Below are 20,578 nucleotides of genomic sequence, written 5' to 3' on the forward strand. Positions count from 1 at the left end.
ACCCCAAAGCCCAGCAGCACAGGTCACCACTAATGTCAGCAGTTACACTAGCCATCAGCCCCAGCCCTATGTGGTTCAGCGGCACGCCCACCAGTCAGGAATCCGCACGCCCAGCTAAGGCTGCAACTCTCTCCTGCACCTGCTACTCCCATCCTTCCTCCTTCCAACCAGAACCCACCCCATCCCTCTGGGCACCCAGCAAGAGAAGTCCCCCAGGAGAGGTCTGGGGTGACCACCTTTAATGAGAAGATTGGAAGCACTTGAGGGGAAGAGGGTAGGGTCTGAGCAGGGAAAGCCAGGGGACAGCCAGCGTGGCTCAGAGTGGCCCATCTCTGTCCCTGCATCAAGGGACACACCTTCCTTAGCTCACAGCACCTGCCTCAGAATGAACAAAAAAGGGAGAGCAAAGAGAGGGAGGTGGGTGAGGAGAGGTCAGCTCAGCTTTGGGTGCTGCAGCTGGAAAGAGAAACCAGCCGTCCACACACCCTCCCCTCCCTGACACAGGTGCTGGGGGACGCACATCTGCGTGAGAGTGGCCCTTGCCTTCCAGCATGAGGGAGGAACGTCCGCTGAGTGCCTGCAACACCCTGTGGCTCTGGGCATTGATCCCTCCCTCACCCCAGGAATGACCCTGTGAAGTAGTGTGATTGGTCTCATCGCCCACGTTAGGAAATGGGCTCCTGGAGGCGAGGGAACTGTCCAGGGTCACAGAGTGACAGAGCTAGGACCCGGGCCTGACTCTGTCCCAAACTGTCCGGCTTCCAAATGCACACGCCCTTCCTGGGAAGACAGGCCCCACTCTCTGCGCCACCACCAGAGCTCCATGACGAGGGAGGAGGGAGGTCGGGGGGGCTGGTGGCACTCGGTCTGCACCCGGCAGCCACAGGCAGAGTAAGATCCCAAACCTGGGAGCTGCGGGGTCTCCCTAGGAGTCAGTCAAGCTCTGCTCCACCCTGTGTGTGACAATGACAACAGCAGAAACGACGACAACCCACATTTGTCAAGTCCACAGCTCTGTTCCGCCAGCTCTGCACGTTCACTCACTTAGCCCTCACAGCGGCCCTGACCCGGACGTGCCATGATTATCCCCACCTGAGAGAGGAGGACACGTGCCCAGAAGAGGAACACAACCTGCCAAGGTTAGAGACAGCCAACAGCACAGTCACGACCCACACCCGGGCTGTCGGTCCCTGAGGCCACACTCTCAACTCCTGGCCTTTTCCATCGATTCGCATTCTTCCTCTAGAAATGCCAGGAGGTTAATTGAACACTGATTACAACACAGCCTCATTAATTACTCAGCACCTACCACGTGCCAAGCACTGGACCAGGCCCTGAAACTTCTGGGTAAAGAGGTCACGCATCGTCTTTGTCCTTCAAGGGACAGGAAATCCTTCTTGCAGAGCTTAAGGGCTCTAGCCAGCCTTCCTAGAGAACAGGAGGCTGCCCCAGAGCACTCAGTGTGCAGGCAGAAGGGCTGCCGAGGGGAGAGGCGATGGCATTCTGGGGGGGGCACAGAGGGGACCGCTGGTACAGCTCACTCTGTGAAGCCCATTTGGCACCTCTCCATGCCGAGCGTGCTGTGACTCAGGAACTGCTAAGGCGTGGGCTCTGTCACCAGCCAGACCCCGAGCTGAATCTCAGCTCCATCACCGTCACTGTGATGTCAGGAGGCTAATCCACCTCTCTGGGTCTCAGTTACCTCCTGCGCAACGGAGGCAAGAACTACACCGACTTCCCAGGGCATCTGGAAGGATCACTGGGGCACAGCATTCTCAGAGCTATCCCAGAGCCCCAGACAGAGAGCATTCGAGAAATGTTTGCACATATTCTTTCAGATTAGTGTTTCAGGTTTCTTTGAATATAATTCCCAGAAGTGGGATGGCTGGGTCCAAAGGCAGATCCATTTTAATTCTTTGAGGTATCTCCATATTGCTTTCCATAGTGGCTGCACCCGTCTGCATTCCCACCAACAGTGCACTAGGGTTCCCTTTTCTCCACATCCTCGCCAACAGTTGTTTGTTGATTTATTAATGATTGCCATTCTGACAGGTGTGAGGTGACATCTCATTGAGGTTTTAGTTGTCATTTCTCTGATGATTAGTGAGGTTGGGCATCTTTTCATGTGTCTATGGGCCATCTGTATGTCCTCTTTGGAGAAGTGTCTGTTCAGGTCCTTTGCAGCATTTTTTACAATTGTCAAGATTTGGAAGCAGCCTGAGTGCCCATCAGTAGGTGAGTGGATAAAAAAAAAAGCTGTGGTACATTTACACAATGGAATACTACTTGGCCGTAAAAAGGGAAATCTTACTTTTTGTGGCAGCCTGGATGGACCTGTAGTGCATTAGGCTAAGTGAAATAAGTCAGTCAGAGAAAGACAAGTACCACATGACTTCACTTTTATGCAGAATCTATTGAACAAAATAAAATAGTAAACAAATAGGACACACTCATAGATACAGAGAACAGAATGACAGCTGTCAGATCGGGGCTGGGCTGGAGGGCTGGGTGGAAAATGTGAAGGACTAAGAAAAAGAAAACCTCAGAGGCACAGACCACAGGACGGTGATTACCAGAGGGTAAAGGGTTTATGGGGAGGTAGAAGAGGGTAAAGGGGGATAAATGGTGATAGAAGGAGACTTGACTTGGGGTGGTGAACACACAACACAATATACAGGTGATGTATTATAAAACTGTACCCCTGAAAACTATATTCTATTAACCAATGTCACCCCAATAAACTCAATAAAAACTTTGGAAGTTTTTTAAAAAGAAATGTTTGCTCTAGTCATAAACGTCCTCCTCAGCACCACCGCTGCCCTAACCCCCGCAGGACTCCTCCCAGAGTGTGGGCAGCGGGGACCGTACATGGAACCACCAGCAGCTGTCCAACATTTCCACACGAGTCTCTCTGAGCCGTCCCCAGCTTCCTGGGGCCACGTCATAGCCGTGTTTACCCTGCAAGTGCTTGGCACCTAGGAGACGGGGCCCAGGGTAGCGCTTCTCCTTTCTGGGACAGCCCCTCGTGCAAAGGATCTCGAGGCCTAAAGGACAGAGGAGCTCCCTCAGAAGGCTCTCGGGAGCCTGACTGGATGACTGAGAGCCCCAGGGTTGCTCAAGTCCGGCAGCCAAGACTTGGGGAGCCCTCCTGGTGCCAGGCAGGCTCTGCTCCCACAGGACCACTCGCTAGAAACAGCAGTACCCTCAAGAGGGGTGGCAGCTTTGGGAACTTTCCTGCTTCTCGGCCAGATACAACGCTGGCTCCACAAAGGCCTGAACGCCCCGGGTGAAGCTGCAGGCCCAGGTCTCATTTTTACCCCAGAAGAACTGAGTTTTGCAACACACCACAATGTGAGCCTTGGATCCTTGAGCACTGAGGAGAGGCCCGGGCTGTGCAATGGGCATGGCCTGGGGGGGCAGAGGTCTCTGGCCAGCCCACCACCATGTCTGAGCACCAGCTCAGGGCCTCCAGGGTGGCAGGCACAGGATGTTCATTCCTTTAACAAAAGAATGTGTGGAAATAATAACAATAATAAAGGGATTTTTCCAAAAACAGTTCCCTACACACGTAACTCCTCTTCTAGTTTTTCCCATCCGCGGGCATATTTTACATTTCTCCACTCAATGTGCACACATTTTATTTTCACTTAACGTAACATCACAAACACGGTCGTGTTTCACCCGGTCTCCACCATGACCAGCTGTGTGCGTGGCCACCCATCATCGGGTCTGACCCTACCCACCCCCTCACCGGCGGACATCTACCTTGTTTCCGTTTCTTCCTGTATTGCGGATAATGCAAACATCCTCAAAGATGTTGCTTTTCTTTTCTACTGAAGGACTGCCTTAGGATAAGCACCCTGGAAGGCCAGATGGAGCCGAAGAGTAGCTATTGCCTGGTGTTAGAGATGACGAGACGAGCGCTAGCGGGGCCCAGGCAGAAGCCGCTCTCTAAGTGCTCGGGAAATGCTCCTGGAATGAACTAAAGCAGCTCGCCTGCGTGATGCCTTAGCGAGATGCCCCAGCCAGGCTCTGCCAACCCTGGCACCCCACCCCCAACCCCTCCCTCACCCCCGAGGTCGGAAACAGGGCTTACTCCCAGGCGCACATTCAATGAACCAGCAACAGGGCTTTAGGTAGCAGGTCAGTGACTGGGCCAACCCCCAAAACACCATGCTTCAATGACAAATGAGGGTTAAGTTTCAAAATCCCTTCTGGGCTCCACAGGATGGAGGCGGGGACTGCCGCAGAGCCCATGCAGAACCCCAGGCCTCTCGCAACCTTCTGCGCTGCTCAGGCTTCCCTCCTCGCTCCAAGGCTTCAGGCTCAGGGTCCCCTGTGTGCGCGTGCAGGTGGCACCTGAGGGCTGTGTCTCCTGAAGCTCTTCACCTGGGGCACCTCCTGGTCGCCCCCAGAGGCACTCCAGCCTCCCAGAGGCTTCCCAGCAGCCCGGGCTAACTCCCTTCAGCCTCTCTCTGCGCTTGCTGGTCCTCAGCTTCCAAAGCTCTCCTCTACCCCTTTGAAGTCTTTCCTCAAATATTACCTTCTCCTCGAAGTTGTCCTGACCTCTCATTTAGAATTACACCACCCCTGGCCCCTGGGACTCTTCCCTGCTCTTATTGTTTCCACAGCACAATCACCATTTAACAATGTACTTCACTTACTTACTCATTGTCCGAACGTCTCCGCCTAACACCAAAACCTGAGTTCCACAAAACTGGTGGTTTTGCCCATTGTGTGCACTATTATTTCCCCGATGTTCAGAAGACTGCCCAGCTCATCATGGCTGCTGATTAAATACTTGTTGGAAAAAGTAATAACATGTAAAACAATTCTTACTCTGTGCCAGGCATCGTGCTTTACAAGGCTCATCTCATGTACTGTGAACAATCCTATTAAAATCCCCATTTCACAGATGAGGAAACTGTTGCTCAGACAAGTGAAGCAATCTGCCCCAAGACACATAGCTTAGCCAGGAAGAGAGGAAAGTAAGCACCCCCACCAGCACCAGAACCTGCACTCTCCTCACCCACTGCAGGGCCAGGTCTGCTCACCCTCTGGGCCTTTCATCAAAATACAGGAGCAGCCCGTGAACCCGCCGAGCTTTCCCAAGCAAGGCCCGGGACCCAAGCTGTGATCCAAATTGGGGAAAGAGGGCAGGAGCAGGGACCTCAGGCAGTGGACTGAGCCTGGGAGGGTACCTCTGCTCTACCTCCCCTGGGGAACAGCAAGTCTGACTTCCAAAACACAAACACAGCCTAGTTTGGCAGCCACGGGGTGACGGGCCAGTCTGCTGTGACAAGTGGGACTGGGGCTTTGACAAGCTGGGTGCTAAGAAAACAAATCCTGCCAGACCAGGAAACTGCTCAAACCAAACAGGGCCAGAGAGGAAGTTTAGTTTAAGCTGTTAGATGCCCGAGACAAAGTCTGGTCATTTGAGGCCACCTAAGTCTTTTTTCTAAGAATAGTCAAAAGCCCCTCTGGTTTTGAGGCCAAAGGTGGGGGGAAGGTGCAGAATAAACTCGTGCAAATGAGCCAGTTTCCATCAGAGACGTGGCAACTCATGGCCCGCACAGCTGTCTGCACACAGGTACTGTGAGTAACGACGTCTTTGACTTGGGTTCCTTTTGTTCTTTTTTTTTTTTTTAACTACTTCCTAAAACTCACAATTGTCAAAGATGCAGTTGCAAGACTGGCCCAGCACTTTGTCTCAAACGCTCACCTCTCCTCATAAACCACCAGGCCAACCACACAGAAAAAGTTTCCTGTCCTCTGAAAAGACAGTTTCCATTTGCTGATGGATTGATTCTTCCTTGCTGTTCAGTCCCCGAGGCCACGGTGAGTCAGGGCCACCATGGGGAATCTCCCCAGTGACTTGTCACCTTCTTTCTCCTAAGATTTGTCACCGATATTTAAAACACAACCCGGCCTGCAAGCCCTCTCCTTTCCAACCAGAGGGCTTCAAAACAGAAGCCAAGTTACTTGAGACGGAATCAGATAGAAACCTTTGCTCTGAAACGACAATCCCCTCCCCAGCCCCACCCAAGGATGCCTCTCTCCCGCCCTCCTCCTTCTCCGGAGGAGCCATCTACCCACCGCACCTCCACCTCCGTTCTTCTGCAGACAGTCACCCGCCAGTCTGGACTCTAACACTCTGGTCATCTCATCCTGTTTACAACTTTGAGGTAACCCTGTGCAGATGGTGTAGAAAAGGGGACAGTTTTCAGACCCTTTTCCACACAGTACTATTTCTGCCAAAATGCCGAGCATTGCCAAATCCTTTTCTGACCTCCCTCTGCCGGGAAGAGACCCAAGTTCAAGAAGATTTCTGAGGAGGGCAATGAAATGAACACAAATGTGAACTGAGACAATTCTGGATTTGCAAACCAGATCCACCACTTACTGTGACTTCAAGACTTATTTCCTCATCTGCAAAGTGTACTAACGAGGTTATCAGTACTGAGGGCCAACAAAGAAATCTCTTGTAAGAAGTTGGACATGTTGCCCTGGCTACACTCAGTGGATTGAGCACTGGCCTGTGAACCAAAAAGTCGCTGGTTCAATTCCCAGTCAGGGCACATGCTGGGTTGCAGGCCGGGTCCCCAGTTGGGGTGTGTGAGATTGATGTTTCTCTCACACATTGATGTTTCTCTCCCTCTTTTTCTCCCTCCCTTCCCCTCTCTCTGAAAATAAATGAATAAAATCTTAAAAAAAAAAAGAAGTTGGACATGTTAGAACTGGGCAAGCCTACCTCAGGTCAGCTGTAGCTGAGGGAGGAGGGCACGGGGGCCCAAATGATTACGTTCCTAGAATGTGGCCTTCCCTGCCCAAGAAGCGAGCTAACCGTGGCCAAAGCTGCCCCAGCTCAGTGGCATCAGGGCACCCTGGGACTTAAGGATCGCCTGGCCGCCTCCAAGCAAAATGGCAGGCAGCGCCTTCCGGGCCCTGTTCCCACACTGCCACAGGTCCCCGCTCACTGGTGAATGGATACATTCCAGGGTGTCCCAAAGTTGAGTATCTTGAAGCATCTGCTCAGTCCTCACACCCCTTCTTTGCCTCATCCTGAGAGAAGAATATGATGAAAAGCACAATGTCCCCAAGTCTATATTCCCAACAAGAGTGATAAATTAGAGCCCCAGTTAGGAAAGATGAGGGCCAGGCAGAGCGGCTGGGCGAGAAGGGGGTTTCCCACGCCTATTTCTCACTCTGGTTTCCCACAAGCGCTGCCTAGACACTCAGGCCTGCCACCAGCAGCCCCACTTCTGAGCTGGCAACCTCAGTCCCCTGGCAGAGGCCCAGGGGACCCTCGCCGGCCAGGCCTCACAGGAGAGAACGGAGTTTCAGTTACCACGGTGAAAGCTGGCAGCCTAGAGCACAACTTGGTTCAAATCAAGAAGCATTTCCCGAGTTCTTACACAGCTCAGGATGCAGAGATGAGTCAGCTGTGAAGGGCCCTCATTCACACCTCACCAGCACCTTCTATTGGCTTACTCATCTACAAACTCCCCTGCTAAGCCGATGGTCTCATTCACTCGTACCTCGCACGTCGCAGAACAGCGCCTGGCACCAAGCTGGGGGGCAACACCTATTTGCTCAATTAGTACACTCATCCCTTAACATGGCCCAACTTTAGGGAAACAGCCCCCAGCCCTCACTTACCTCCCTGACCGCAGGGCAACCACAGTCCTCGAGGACCACTGGCTCCCACCGAGCTCCAGGCACACCGGCCCCTTCCCGGCGCTTGAACCCACGGGCTCATTCTGCCCGCCTCAGGGCTCCCGCACAGGCCATCCCTCTGCCTGGAGAGCCCCTCGCCCAGGTTTTCACAAGGCGGCGGCCTTCTCATCCCTTAAGACAGCTCAAATGCCACCTTCCCGAGGAAGGGGGCTTTCCTAACCACCCCATCTAAAGCAGCAGCAACCTCCTCCCCCACCCCTGCTCTAACCCACTTACAGTCCTCGTTTTCTCAGGCCACTCTCCTCCGTCTATTCGTTTGTTTTTCATCTTTCTCTTTCCGTTCAAGGGACCTCTCTCTGTCTGTCACCTTCACTGCTCTTTCTTCCAGCGCCCTAAGGAGAACGAGCCTGGCGCATTCAAGGACCAGGAAGGGGCGGTGTGTCTGGAGCATGGTGGGGAGGCACTCGACAGTCACAGAGGGAAGGGGCAGACAAGACGAATAAACCGCAAATTCAAGGAGGGGAAATATTTCCACACTTTGAATATTGTATCATTTTATTTGGCAATTATATCTCAATAAAGCTATTTAAAAAAAAAAAAGAAAGATGGGAAATGACCGAACAAGGCCAAAGGAGGGGGAGGGGAGAAAGGCACAGAGGCCAGTGGACTGAGAAGAAAACGGGAGGCGTTCGCCCAGGAGTCCCGAGTCTACGGCAGCCACCAGTCCAAACAGGTACGACAGAGACCAGTCCGGCCGCTGCCACCACAAAAAATACCCGTGCTCTTTGCCCCAGTAACTTCATCCTGGGGAACTATCCCAAGGAAATGAATTCAGAACAGGAACAAAAGTAAAGAGGCGCCTGTGCGAAGATGATTCCAGTCTCATTGTTTACAACACCAGAAATCTGGAAACAACCGAAATGTCCAACAGCAGGGGAAGTGCTCTGGCAAACCGCTGCGTGCCCACTGGGCAGGACACCGCGCAGCAGTTCAGACGACCGAATGGAAGATAACAGAGAGACAGGAGCGAGTGCTTTCAGAGCAATGCTCCATGAGAGGGGGTTAACAGTCTACAGACTACCAGGGATTGTCCAGCACATGTTCCATCTCTCAGCAAGTCCTCACAAGAGTCTAAAATGAACCATTCTTATGCCCATTTAACTTTAGCTTTCTGAGGTCAGAAAGCTGAGAATCTCACCCAAGGTCACAGAGCCAGCAAGAATAGAGTCACGATGTGAATGTGACATTCTCCACCCAGACGGAGCCCATGCACACCCTGAAGTCCTCATGGGGGGCCCTCTGCGTCCTCTCCTATAATGACATCATAACTGTGTTTGGGAAGCCAACCTCAGAGATTGGATGCAGCTAGCCAAAAATGACATGGCACCAAGGCTGACTTGTAAGAATACAGCAGAAAGCAAAATAAAACGAACAAACAAAAACAAGAGAGAAAACTACCTCTGCTGGGGGCAAGAGTCCACAGAGAAGTAAGAGAGTGGTGAGCCAGCCCAGGCTTCGGGAAGGACAGGTCAGAGCCGTGAGAACAACCACGAAGGGCAAGGAAGCCCCTCAGCGGGCGCTGGGTCCCAGGTCAAGGCTGGAACTGCCGAGACGAGGCTTGCAGGGAGCTCTTGGGGAACAGGGTCTGCCCACACTCCCTGACCCTTCTCCCAGGGCACATACAGTGGCACTCAATAAATGTTGGCTGAAATACACTCAATTCATGACATGTGGATAAAGCAACAAAGACAGGCAGAAGAGGAGATGGTGGAGCCTGGGAGAACGGGCTGGAAATCAGGACTGTTGGAGCAGGGCCCCGCAGGGGCTGGTGGCCAGCCTCCCTTGAACAGAGCATCTCAGTCTCAGGCAGGGCTGTGGGATGAGGCAGGTCACGCACCACTCCTTGACTCTGCCATCTGAGATGGTTCAAGTGCAGCAGGAGACTCAGCTCACAGAATGTGACAGCCTTGCTGTCAGGAGCCAAAGTAAGCTTCAGTGGGGAGCTGAAGCAGTCATCCACGGGAAAAGGTGTAGAGATTCCCTCCAGTCTGCTGGGGTAGACACAGCTCTGCCTGGGAACAGGCGGCTGGACCAGAAGGCCTCCCAGGTCACTCTGCCTCCCTGCGACCAACTGCCCCGCGCCACCTTTCTCAAACCCAGGCTTGCTGTAAGAACAAACGCCACAGATGACCAGGGTTGGAAAGGAGCCTCATGACTCTGGTGGTGGGCAGAAAACCATCCAAGAGAAACGCAGATGTCTGTGGGTGCATTTGAGCCTGGGGCTGCCTGGGGCAGGGCAAGGGCCGGGCTGCAGACAAGGACTCCCCAGAAGCGAGGGGATCAGCACAAAGGGCTCCATTGGACAATTCTCTCTGTTTCTGTACAAGCTGGGACATTTCCACAATAAAAAAAAAAAAAAGATTTTTAATGTAAACTCAGACCTAGGCATTTCACCTAAGAATCACCAGGGCTTGGCCCCCTGCAGACAGACAAAGGTCACCAATCTTACAAAAAGTATTCTCTGCTAACCGATTTTCCAGCAGTGAGAAGAGGTTGCAAATGCAAGTCTCGCAGGACTGTCCAAGTTCAAGTCACAAATTAGTCTTTCCTATGCTGTGTGACTCTGGGCAAGCAACTTGACCTCTCTGCACCTCCGTCCCTCCAACTGTAAAGTGGGGATAACGACAGAACCTCACTCCCAGGGTTGTTATGAGGAGTAAATACCCCATGAACTCCTAGTAAGGGGGCCAGGCATGGAGTAAGCTCGCAGTAAAAGCAAAAGTGAGCTATTGTGACACATTCATGTTGTAATAGGCATAAATATTCATTTCGGAAACCACAGGTCCATTTGACCAGTTATCTAGAGAAAATGAAAAGGCGTGGAACCAGCATTGTATTTCCGAGACCTCAGGCCATGGCCGGGTGCACACTTCCAGGGCACCTAGAGTGCCCCGGCCAGCCCAGGCCTCCGCTGGCCCAGGGGCCGAGGGAGCTCCTCCTTTCAAAAAGCCAGCACCAGCAACAGGAAGCTGCTTCCTTTCCTTTCCATTCTGAGCCAGCATTTCCTTTTTTGTTTTAAAAAGCATTCCTTGTCTGCAGCCCAGCCCTTCCCCTGCCCCAGGCAGCCCCAGGCTCCAACACACCCACAGACATCTGCATTGCTCTTGGATGGTTTTCTGCCCACCACCGGGTTCATGAGGCTCCTTTCCGACCCAGAGTGAGCATGCCCTCGGCACCAGGCTAATGGCACACAGGGCCAGGAAGGGGCAGGACTCAAGGACTCCAGGATTACATGACATGTGCGTTAAGAGGTCGCCTAGTGCCCAGAGCACACTGGGCCTCGCTTTGTGAAGGACCTCCCTCACGGAGAGGCAACCCTGAACAGCTGGTAAGTGTAGAGGTCACCAGCCTCTTCGCAAGGCACCCAATTTACACTGGAACCTCAAATGAGAGCTCAGTATCACAAAAACAATAGTAGCTGAAACTAAGCCTACAATGGCTTGTCTCTTTCCCTCTTTGGGGCTTAAGGCAATATTTTCCCAGCTGTGTTCAGGTGGAAAAAAGATCCCTTGGACACACAGGTCTGGGAACACTTGCTGCAGGGCTTCGCAGAGCCTTTGAAACACAGATCTTCATCCTTGGCAATCTCTAGGAGGGCGGTGGCTGGTGCAGCACGGTCTCCACTGCTTGAAGCCTTCTTTCACAGCCGCATCTTGCTGAGGACAGTATGGGAAAGGCTGCACGTAGCCCTTTCAAGGGTCCCAGTCTGGGGGGCAGAGGATCCTCAAGATAGTGACTACTGCATGAGAACACTCAGGTCACTTTTTAAAATAGGACCTGTGACGTTTTTTTGAGGCCGGCAGGACTGTGCACACTATGAGTGAAGCTGGTCCTGCTCGTCCATATCAAACCCAAACCCTACTTAACTGGCTAAATCGGGACTCAAAACCACCGGCGCCTTGCCGAAGAAAGTCCCACCACTCTATAAGCAGCTTCTGTCCTCAGCTTTGCATAAAGTAAAACTCCCCTGATCAGTGCTGCAGGCTCAAGCCTACAATATGTGCTGCATGAGAAGCTGTATTTCCTAGCTCTGCCTGGGCTATCCCACACACTGCACTATGCTTTCTCCCCCACCCCCCTTTTTTTTTAATTTTAAACACAAGTCTTATTTCATTTTTGCCATTGTTCTGAAGATGGGAAAATGAAAGAGGGGAGAAAAACAGCAAGCCCACAGCATGACTTCAGCTCCACAACACTGAAGGGCCACCCACCAGTTAAAACACACTGCTGTCCACCAAGACCAGGACAACAAATACAGACTTATACAAACATACAGGTTTCGATTCCAAGTGGTGGCAGCCTGAATGAAGACTTTTTCAATGCGGATGAGAAACAGTCATGCCCGGGAGTAAATGACAAAGTATTTTGAATCCCAGAGTACACCCCGCATCTCCAGCTGGGGCCCGGGGTAGGGGAGCAAGCCAAGAAGAACACAAAGACACTAGATCTGGGCTGTATCTTCTAGAAGCAACAGTAAGCTATTTATAACATTATCCTGATGTTAAAACCAACAGCAATGCATCGTGGTAGAGAATGCAACAGCTGTACAAATTTAAGGCAAACACTGGGCCCTGAAGGTTCACCCACCCAAGTCCCTGGGATGAGAAGCCCTCGAAAGCCAGGTTTGGTTCAAGGGCTCAGAGAGTCCTTTCAGGCTGAGCCAGCCCACTGGGTGGACTGGCTTTCAAAACAGCCCCCACCCACAAGACACCCCACATTGCCCTCCAGTCCACAGGATCCCTAAGGCATTCATATGGGGCCGGGAATGTGAACCCTTTTGCTTCCTCTTGCAGGAAACTCCTTGAGGCCAAGGTCTGACCCCTCACACAGGAGGGCAGAACAGCAGGCTGCTGCTTGCTCTCAGGTCTGATTCCTGCTAAGTGCTCCTTCCTGAACCACCCATCTCTTCCCCACTCTTTGTTCAGGCTATTCCCTAACACGTATTCCTGGTGAGTCGCTTCTCCTTTGGGCCTTTACTTCCCTCACCCCCAGAGAGGACTGGACCAATGGAAGTCCCAAGATCCTCTGCAGCCCTCTTAGGAATCTAGGACTCTACTAAATCAACCTTAAAGCCGAGGCACCCCAAATCACTCTCTGATCAATATTCATGGTTGGTGATGAAACCCAGGCTTTTCAGTGAGGTGTCGTTCTTGAGCCTCAGGTGAGGGAGACCTCAACATGTGGCTGTGCATTGCCTAGAGGGGACCAGTCCCTGGACACAGAGAGCCTGGCATCTACCTGTCCTTACCCCACTATCTTGGAGCAAGGAAAGGACCCTCTCTTAATTGGTCAACCCATGGGCCCCCTGTGCTACAGGCAACCGCAAAACTAGAACCCACAATCCTTGACACATGAACCAGACCCTCAGCCACAAAGGCTGTGTCCTGTCTCCTGTTTACACAGGGTGGACACAGATGCAGTGGCAAAGGGGAAAATGCATAGAGGCTGTCATTTTATACATTCTGGCGTTCCTGATGGGGAGGTGGGAACATAGTAGGCCCTAAAGATTCTAAAGAATAGGACCGATGTTAAATGCGTTCACACACTTTGACCCAGCAAATTTCATTTCTAGGGGTGTACCCATGCACTCGCGGCAACACTCAGCTGCCGCCTGAACGGCGGACAATGGAGAGCAGCTGGTTCCGTGAGTGTGCGGTCTGACCACACGAGGCAGCCGCTGAGCGGTGACGCGTGTCTGCGGCTCTGCTGTAGACAGAAGACAGGTAGAAGGCAAGGCACAAGGTAAGCACGTACATTTGTACGCAAATGCAGAGGGTAAAAACACTGGAAGAATACATACAAAATGTTCATACGAATTAACTCTGAAAAACGAAGACATTCCTGTGAGGCCTAACATTCCAAAGGTATAGAGATTACCTCCCAGAAACCAGAAACTGAAGACAAAGGTCAGACCTTTTATGGAGCAAGTGTAAGACCTTCACTACACGAGGGTCATACCAGTTGGAAATGAAGGACCCCAGATGGCAGAGCCACGCACAGGAGTCCCTCTCACTGAGTCTCTGTCTGGGGGACAGTTACTAGGACAGCTGCCTGACCCAAACCGGGCTGTGACATGGCAGAGAAACAAGTTTTACTTTGGCCTTTTAAACAACAGATTGAGAACAGGAACACCTGGATTAAATTCCCAGACCTACAGTGACTGGAGAGCTTCGTGACGTTGTATTATGTCAATCAGTCAACAAATGTCTTGCCATTTAAAGAAAAAAATCTGAGTAAAATGTGCCAGTGATCTACATATTTTGCAAACCTAGTTTAATGTTATATAGATATTTCTCAGGAGCATATTAAATATTAGCTACCATGGAAAAAAGATTAACTCAAGAGAGGTAGCATTATGGGTGATTTTATTTTCTTTTATTCCTCTGTATTTTCTTTTTTATAGTGAGCATATATCATTATGTGCACTTTATAATATTTTAATAAAAGCAGAAAGTTCAAAAATACACAGCTAACCAGAGGAGTTATTTAAAAAGAATAAGGCGGGCATCCATTAAAAAAATTATAAGTAACTTGATTTCTGGGCAGCTTCTCGTTTCTCAGAATGAGACCAGCACCGAGGGGGCTGCGTCACCCCACCGACAGAGACCTGTCTGTGAGAGTGGCAGGGCTGCCCCTCGGGGAAGCAGCCCCAAGCCTGAACTCTCAGGTGGCACAGCCCGGGTGGCCGCCAGCAGGCCCAGTCATCTGGCATGGAGCCAAGCGCCCCTGGGCAGGCTCCTTTTGTTCTTAGCCACTTCCTTGGGCTCAGGAGCTAGGACCCTGACCCAAATACCCACCATGGTGTCTACAGATAATTGGGAGGGGCAGAACGCCGGGTCTGAAGGCCAGTCAACAGCCCAGCTTCCACCACCTGCCAACTCAGTCTCTGAATCCCTCTGAGCCACCATGTCCCTATCTGCAACATGGGGATAAAACCTCATAGGCTCCTTGTGAGTGTTAAATGGGGTGACATATACCACTAGCCTAGCGGAGTGCTCAGCACAGAAGAGGTGACCAAGCAGAACATCTCTTGTCCCTCATCTGCCTTTACTATGCGCAAAAGTCATTCCCATCACCCCAAAGGCACCTGTGAAGCTTTCCCTCTGAGCTGAGTGTAGGAAAAGATTCTACCCAGTCTATTCTGAAAGGATGTCATCCTTGTTAAAAAGCAATGCTTAAGTAGACTTGGCCAGACTTTGTTAACCTCCGCCTACCATGGCAGACACTGCCCCCAAGGACCAGGGCCTCTGCAGTCCTTCTCCACACCACAGCCAGCAGACAGCGCCAGCATATGCCTGGTGGGGGTAGGGGTGAGGGCAGGTAGAGCATTCCTGGATTGTGAGCCAACCCAGAGGAGAAGGAGCTTTCACATCACTGTCCCTGGGCTCCTGGCACTCACACCAGCCTGGGCTGCAGATCTCATAACACCTCCCTCCAACACCGCCCAGCCCTCCCCAGTCTCAGGGAAACCGCCTGTCCCTCTCCAGCACCTGCACCTCCGAGGTATGCTGATGGCAAGTTTCATCAAGGAAAACGTTCTCAAGGCGAAAGCTAACACCAAGGGGACCATACCCCAGCTCTGCACCCCTTCAGGGATGGCAGGAGTTAAAACCTCCAGTAGTAGTTGAAACTAGGATGATGGAGCGGAAGCAGAGAAAGGCCGTACTGGAAGCAGCAGCTGGGTGGGGAAAGGAAAACCAGGTTTTGCTCTCAGTTCTGCCAGGGACCTGTGTCTTGGGACAAGTCACCAAGACTGGGAGTATTTCTCATAAAACCAGGAGGCTGGATCAGCCAATCCTCCCGGCACATTCCCAATTCCTAAGCACTCTTAACAAGCCAGGATATGGCAGTTGCTACTGTTTGCCCACCTGGCTGCCCCATTAGATTGAAAGTGTCCCCAGAGACCTAGTAGACCACCCCCACTACTTCAAAATCCTTGCCAGGGTGGCTGTTGCTAGGAGCTCAGCAGGCAAACCAGTAATGACAGGTGTGTCAAGTGACTGCATCTCCATGACCACCCCAACGACCTGCTCTGTGAGGAATAATGGCACCCTTTCCCCTCCCCAGCAGTTCCACTACCCAGAGGATCTGGGGAGCAGGGGGAGGGGAACACAGGAAGAGCTCAGGTCTCCCATACAGCACAGTTCAGACCTTAGCCACAGTGTGGCTGAGTGACGGTCAAGCCTCCCTGACCTTCCCAGCAGCGACTGGTCCCCCAGGTGCCTCCTAGCAACTTCTCCAGAAGTGGCCAGCTCCCCAATGTCCCCTTCCCAGCAAAGCCAATGGGAAAAGTCCTTTGGGGACCCTTTCTCCAGGTCACCCTTTTTAGGAGAGACTTTTCTCCAGGAGAGCACAAAGTGGGGAGACTCCGTGTGCCAGGCCTGTCCCTGAAAAGTACTAGAAGGCAGGAAAGGGCCCATTTGCAATGTCCACAAAACACGAATCTTCGTGAGGTGCCGCTCTCTTTGCCTCCAGTGCCCAGCGCAGACACGGCCCAAAGAGGGTGACTGCATGAGGGAGTGAACTGGTGTGGGGCTCCAGGCTGTGCGCACATCCGGGGAATGAGAACATTCCATCCTGCCTCATTGGGTTTCTCAGACCCCCTAGGAGGATCCGATGGGGATGGGGCACCAGGCTCTGCAGGGATGAAGTAGCCTCACAACTTCCATCCGCAGATCCAGACTCTGGGTGAGGATTTCATCTCCTCCCCCGTCCCATGTAGAGAAAACCGAGTGTGTAACAAACACTGGTGGATTTCCAGGAACTCTCATCAGGCTCAGGAGGGCCCAGCACACGAGCAAACAGGTAGGAGGCAAAAATTAAACCTTGGCTCCTGCTACTCTTTTGGATCCAAGCTGGACCACGACATGGAGAAAGTCATCACAAGCGGCTAGACACGCTGACCCCGCACACCATCACAATCTGCAATCTCAGCTCCAGCAGCTGGGCCGAGCATCGGGGACATGCAGGGGCATCTCACATGCTGTTTCTCCCACTGAGTGCTTGCTTAGTAAGGGTCAGAGTGGGCTGGGGTTCCTAAAGACTCTGGGAGAAGTCTGGCGTGGTTGCATAAGCCAAGCCCTCTGGTCAATCCCTTCTTCAAAAGCCAGGAATCCAATGTTGCAAGCACTGCCTCTGGAGGCCCTGCCCTGGAATGTGAGAGGAGACTGCAGAACAGGAAAGAAAACCAGCCTGGATATCACCACGGTCCCACGTGACCTCACCACATGCTGCTGGGATGGTTTCCTGGCCTGTCACCCACCTCTGGGAAGTAAGAGCTAGAGAAGAAGCTTCTCTAGCTAGAGAAAAAGCTTCACCTAAAGGTGACCTGTGGTATGAATGCCATTGGACCCTCATGAGGAAAAGTTTGTAAGGAGAATCTCTTAATAGGAAGAATATGAACTTACAGACTCACAACAATGCTACAGGTTTAAGCAGTCTCATTCCCATTGTACAGATGGGGATGCCTGAGATTCAGACATAATGGGACTTGCCCAAGGTCACGTGACAGAACCTGGACCCGAAATCAAAGCCATGGGCTTTCCCATCTGTGCCACTGCCCCCATCATCAGGCTTCTTAGAGTAATGAACTTCCCCCCTATTTTATCACTTTAGTAAATCTGGACTTTGGAACCATTCTTAAGCAGGAAATAATTTTTTTAATTTTTCTTATTAGTCTTTTTTAAAAATTGAACTTATTGAGGTAACACTTATTGTTTAATAACATAAATTTTAGGGGTATGACTTTAGAGTACAACATCTGTATGCTCTACGATGTGTTCACCACCCAAGTGTCACCTTGTATTTGACCTACTTTCCCCTCTTGGTCCACCCCTCCTCTCTGGTAACCGCCATTCCCTTGTATCTATGAGTTTGGTCTTTTGTTTACTAAACAGGGATATCCTCACACACGGGTATGTATAACAAACACTGATTCACCCCATCTGGGGCCCCTTCACTGGACGACAGAAGTCTATGGAGATCCACTCCAGCCTCCCTGTTTGGGTGAGGAAGCTGAGGCCTCTGGGGTAAAGTGATTCAAGCAAATCAGCTCCTAAGGTCTAAATTCCCATCCTCCCCAACAACTGAAGTCCACCTTTTCATGAAACAGGGCGCACCTGAATCCACAAGACATTGGAGACGACAGGGAGCTGGGTACTGGTTTCCAGGTTACCCTGCAAATCCCTTTCAGGCTTTGGGATGGGTTTCCGGCTGCTCAGTTGGACCAGCCAATAAACCAGCTCAGAGACGCACAGAGCTGGATGCCCTATGGTGTCATCACGTCACACCTGGGTTAACAGGAGTGACTCTGAAAGTCAGGGCACCAAGAGGGCGAAGTGCCAGTTCCAGAGAACGAACAGCAAATGGTGCTCCGGTATCCACGCTGTGAACTGGGAGCACTTCGGAGCAGCATGGGGGCAATCCTGGAGAGGCCAGCACGGGGCACATTCTCCCAATCCAACAGCCCCACAGTTCAACCAGACACAGGCGGCTGGACAAGAACCCTCCCCTCCCAGAACTAAGCCACATAGGCCTTCTATTGTGTCGCTTCAAAAACCGAACTTCGCTGGGCAAAAACACACTTGGCTGTCTGTGTTCAAGACAGCAGTGTCTCTGGCCACTTGGAAAACAGCAGCATGTCTGCAGAAGGAGCAGTTGTGTGGGGTATTGTTGGTCGGTTTGTTTTTTAAGCAAAGCCCGGGTCAGCACTGCTATAGCAACTGTAACAAAAATAATAATAGCCAGCAGTGATTGGAAGCTTCCAATGTTCCTTCCAATGTTTTATAGCTTTGAAAAAAATAAAACTGAAGGAGAGAAGTCACCCCCAAGCATTTTGGATCAAACAGGGATTCAGGTTTACAGCATGCAGAGGATTGGGTCTTGTAATAATTACAACAAATCACCACTGGCCCTATGACAGTTGGCAGAGGCAATGAGCAATAAAGGGAGGGAGGGGGCCTGGATGAGAAATTAAGATTCTAACAAAAACAAAACATTTCCAGATCTGCAGAAGGCCAGATGCAGCAAGGCAAGGTGGAGCCCCTTCTTCAAGTCGGAGTTAGCGATTACTAACTAGTCTGTGGATTCCACAGCCTTCCCAGCTTCTGGACAAAAAAGCAAGTTGGGAATACACTAGTTTCCCTCTATTGTGTACCGGGGAGGGGGATCTCCTCGCGCTTCGGAGAACCCAACACTTTTAGCTGCTTCTTCCAAATTGTGTTAATACTGCACTTCCCAGCTATAATTTGAGAGAGGAGGGCAAGCATATCTTATTTCTTCTTTACACTGGAGGCTGTCTCCACCAGAAGCCCTTAAATAGTGTCATCTTCACACCAAAGGATAGTTCCCCAGCAAAATCCTTCCTAAAGCAAAATCCAATGTTTGAGGGGAGTCCGTGGGTAATTACATTTTGAGCAGTGAAACGCTGTGGCAGAGCGAAAGGAAAGCACCAAATGCCTGGAGAGAAAAATGCAGTTTCAGCAAACACTTTTTGAAAAGCAGCACACAAGAACCTGGAGGAAAGAAAAGCAAGGGACAAGACAGTGCCTGGAGTATGAGGCGAAAGCAGACAACGACGGGCCTCCGTTCACACTTCAGGGGGACCTCCCCCTGCCCCGTCACCCCGGCCCACGACTGCTCCGCTCAGTCACACAGGGAAAAGTCCAGCGTGTGACTCAGTGGGAGCATGAGTCCTGCGGCCAGGCAAGCTGGAAATGGGGTTGGGGGCGGAGGTGAAGAGGCAAGGGCTGTCTGCGCGCAGCCCACCCCGCCCATCGCTCAAGTCCCAGTTCCCACCCCGCCCCTCCCCGCAAAGCCCGCCCAAGGTGAGGGGCTGGTCCTGGGTCCTCAAACTGCCGCATCACCGAACCCAGGAAGGAGGCGGTCGACGAGGCTTCAAACAGGGCGACCCAGGCTTAAGGATGCAAGTAAAGGTGTGGACAGGAGCATAAAGCGAGGTATTAGGGGCCGCTACCCGGGCCGCCCACCCCTGCATCCTCGGGCCCAGCCCGGGTCCCTGACCCTCCGCGCCGCGGCAGCCTCACCTCCAGGGTCCGGATCTCCTGCTGGGTGAGGTCGTTGGACACCGCGCACTTCGTGCGCAGCCCGCGCAGGCTGCCGATGGAGATATCGATGAGCTTCTGGAGCTGCCCGCACTGCTGCAGCGCCCTGCTTGCCGCGGCTCCGGCGCCCCTCTCCGCGGCCGCCGCGACCCCCCCGCCGCTGCCTTCCTTCTCTCCCATTGCCGCCGCACGCCGTGCCGCTCTATCCATGCCTCGGCATCGGTGCCGCAGGGTGGCTGAGGCGGGGAGCCCGGGGACGCAGGCTCGGAAGGGAATTTCGGAGCCGGGAAGGCGGCACAAGCAGCGCCCCTTGGTGCTGCTGGAGATGGGACGCGAGTGGAGCCGGCAACCGAGCCCGCTGCTCCCGCCCGCCCAGCCGCCGCAGCAAAGCGAAAGCCGCGGCGACCCGACGGCTGCGGCTCTCAGAGCCTTTAAGTGGCAGCAGGGGCCGGGTCAGGGCAGCTGGGCATGCTGGGATTTGTAGTCCCAGCTGTGCACCTGCCTCCGGGCCCGCGCCTTCAGAACTCTGGCCCAAGCCCTACGCCTAGCTCCCGGCGGTCCCGGCCTTCCCCTCTGCGGTAGACGCTGGCGGTGCGGGAGCGACCGCCTCTGAGTCCCGGGAGTGGCTGCTCCGCGCAGACTCCACCCACGGGCGCCGAGAGCCAGGGAGCCTTGTCTCTCCGCCCATCCCAGTGCCCCACGCCAGCCTCCAGCCTAAGGGCTTCCCGCGACCCCCGGATGGGGCGGGGCAGGGGTCGGGTCCCCTTTGGAACGGAGGA

The 20,578-nt window shown here is 52.7% G+C and overlaps 1 protein-coding gene across 6 annotated transcripts in view; it reads right to left on the reverse strand.

Moving 5' to 3' along the window:
• KSR1 (kinase suppressor of ras 1) overlaps nt 1–20,250 on the reverse strand; it is a 150,940-nt gene extending 130,690 nt beyond the window's left edge. The window contains exon 1 of one of the 6 annotated variants that reach the window (XM_045836314.1): nt 19,782–20,250. In XM_045836314.1, coding sequence (XP_045692270.1) covers nt 19,782–20,009 — 228 coding nt within the window. In that variant the 5' untranslated portion in view covers nt 20,010–20,250. The remainder of the gene's footprint in view (nt 1–19,781) is intronic. The other 5 variants (XM_045836320.1, XM_045836317.1, XM_045836315.1 and 2 more) reach the window with 5 other exon arrangements.
• Nucleotides 20,251–20,578: the final 328 nt, after the last annotated feature.

The sequence above is a fragment of the Phyllostomus hastatus genome, unplaced genomic scaffold, assembly GCF_019186645.2.
Source record: "Phyllostomus hastatus isolate PE091 unplaced genomic scaffold, TTU_PhHast_1.1 phas_contig_210, whole genome shotgun sequence".
In the NCBI taxonomy this organism is placed as follows: Eukaryota; Metazoa; Chordata; class Mammalia; order Chiroptera; family Phyllostomidae; genus Phyllostomus; species Phyllostomus hastatus.